Here is a 2,662-nt window from a genome sequence, read left to right on the forward strand (position 1 = left end):
AAATCGCCTTTGATATAACTTTTCACACGTTTGCATAAAGGTTTTAAAATAAGATCTAGAAAATGACTTAAACGATGAGTCGCACTGTTTGGTCCACCAACTATGGGACTAAATTTCAAATCTGTTGGATTTTCAACCTCAACATAAATATCATTCTGTTCTTCGATAGCTTTTCCTATTATACCACTTTTATGAATTTTAGGAAGACCATAGAAAAAACTTTCCTCTGTTTGTTTGTTTTTTCTTCATCTTTAGTTCCTCTTTCCTTTCCTTTTCCCGAATAACTTCATCGCTGGTCAGTATACGACTTTGTGTCACCGTTTGTTTCACTTATTATATTTCTACAGGTTTCAGAGTTATATTTCTGACTTCCCGACAAAGATGCAATGCCGTTTGATACATTCACGTTCACACAAGCTCCCTCTGGCAATTCAGGAAAAAGAGGAAGATCAATAACAGATATTCCCTTCGAAGGCGATTCAGATGATATGAGATCACCCAAGAGAGAGGCATCGGCTAACGTCAAAAGGGGGTTGTCATCAAATGGGGTCTCGAGTGATAAAGAAGGCTCTAGAGGTAAAACACCTGACCCAGAAAAAGGAGAATCATCAACGAGAGACGTTGATGCCATGGCAGACAGATTGTCGTGCGATGTTGTTGCTGATTGACATGGAATCGTCGAGGTGGCAGATTGACATGGAATCATTGAGGTGGCGGACGGAGACGGAATCGTTGAGGTGGCGGACGGAGATGGAATCGTGGAGGTGGCGGACGGAGACAGAACCGTTGAGGTGGCGGACGGAGACAGAATGGTTGAGGTGGCGGACGGAGACGGAATCGTGGAGGTGGCGGTTGCGGATGGAAGAGAGCATGAGGTATTAACAGAGAGCACGTTCACAGACTGATCAGACGACGGTGCAAATGCAGTTACAGGTATGGCTTCCCTGCAGAAAGGCCATATCCCTGTTGTTCTGAAGCCACTGAGGATGTTTTCCCGAACAAGGCTCTTCTCCCACGCACATTTAAACAATTTTGGCCATACACATTTAGTAACAACATGGCCAGACTCGCTAGTGTATTCCGTACAAACAGTATTGTACTGCCTTTCCAGGGGGCCAAATACACCTTTATCTAACGGTTGCAACACATGGCTGCTGTGTGATGGTAAGGTTAAGATAATGATATTGTTATCCTTAGCCTTTTTCAAAAGGCCAACTGGCTCGTGGCTTTTTGTGTTGGTCCATGATAAGGACTTGGGACGTTGTTCTCCGCAGTTGGGAAGGAAGACGTTCTCGAACCATAAAACACCTAGAACGTCCTCCATCCAGGCATTGCTTTGAAATGTATAAGCCGCTCCATCTGGACCTTCATCCGTTCCATATGCAAGTAGAGACCTACTTGTTTTGCCTTTCACAATTATAAGAGGAGGTATTCTACCTCCAGCTGCGTTGACAGCCGCTACAATAGGTTATATTTTCTCTGTTTGTGCTGACTTTCCCATGTACCTGACGCGTGCCTTTACGTGCGATAACGGAACTTGGTTTATGTTCAAGTGAAACGCCCTTTTCGTCCATGTTCCACACGGTACACGGGTCAGTGATATTGTGTTTGCCATATAGTTCTCCAAGTTTACTAAAATATCCATCGACCGAAGGAGCGTCTAACTTCGATCGCGAAGAGGATAGTTTTGCCGGTTTTCGCAATCCTATTTCTGGGTGCCGATTCTTCAACCCGCGAAACCACTCGCGGCCCGGAACACCGTTCTTGAACGGCGTAGTAATCTTATATCTCTTGCAAACTTGGGCAGCTCTAACCATTAATTGGTGTTTGCTTAGCCCTAGACCCCTCTCTGATGCCAACAAGGCATCATTAACCAGCCCTTTCTCCAATTCTGCAGGAATCACCGCTGGTTTTCCAGCTTTGCCAATGTGCCGTCCAAGAGCTCTATCCGACAATGTGGATCGGGGGACGCCATACTTTTCAGCCGCCTTTCTTAATGTTAATGAACTACTTGTATATTCCTCCAGTGCCTTGTTAATAGCATCTTGGGAATAGGCATTATACACGTTTTTCTTTTTCCGGGGCATGCTTCTAAAGTAAAAATAAAAGCGCTTATCAAATACAGTATATTATCATTGTTTATTATGGTTTGTACGAGTTGATCAGAAGACGTTTCTTTCTATTTAGCGACGATAGCTTGCCTGACGCCATTTTTAAAAGTAGACTTAGATGCAATACCAAAATGGTCAAACTGCGACTGTACGAGTTCCGGAAATAGCGATCGTTTGAAAGCCAGAGATAAAGATGTTTTCAGGCACTAATATCTGAGGCTACTTTTAAAGATTATAAAGACTTACAAAATTGTGAAATTAGTCAAAATAGATTCAGTGGGTTTGTCTTTGATATTTGTTATAGGTATAATATGATAAATATTTGTATCCTGCTCTTTCTGTTTCACATGGGATGCAGAACAATTATTAAACATAACGTTTATTATTAAATAAGAAATAGAGTGTATCGGAAGAATGTTGGTAGGTGTAAGTATTTCCAGTATTCATACTATATGTGTGTAATGATTAAGGTTTATTTACATCTGATTAAAATACATATCCTTATTATCACCACGTTTTGATAAGAGGATCTGAGAAAATCCCATTAGGGG

General features: G+C 42.0%; 1 protein-coding gene across 1 annotated transcript; it reads right to left on the minus strand.

Annotated features, from left to right (window-relative positions):
• Positions 1–286: 286 nt before the first annotated feature.
• Positions 287–1,324, minus strand: LOC138311882 (uncharacterized). Its single transcript, XM_069253031.1, has one exon. It carries the CDS (start codon positions 1,322–1,324, stop codon positions 287–289), a length of 1,038 nt encoding a protein of 345 aa, XP_069109132.1.
• Between the last annotated feature and the right edge of the window lie 1,338 nt (positions 1,325–2,662).

The sequence above is a fragment of the Argopecten irradians genome, unplaced genomic scaffold, assembly GCF_041381155.1.
Source record: "Argopecten irradians isolate NY unplaced genomic scaffold, Ai_NY scaffold_0144, whole genome shotgun sequence".
Taxonomy (NCBI): domain Eukaryota; kingdom Metazoa; phylum Mollusca; class Bivalvia; order Pectinida; family Pectinidae; genus Argopecten; species Argopecten irradians.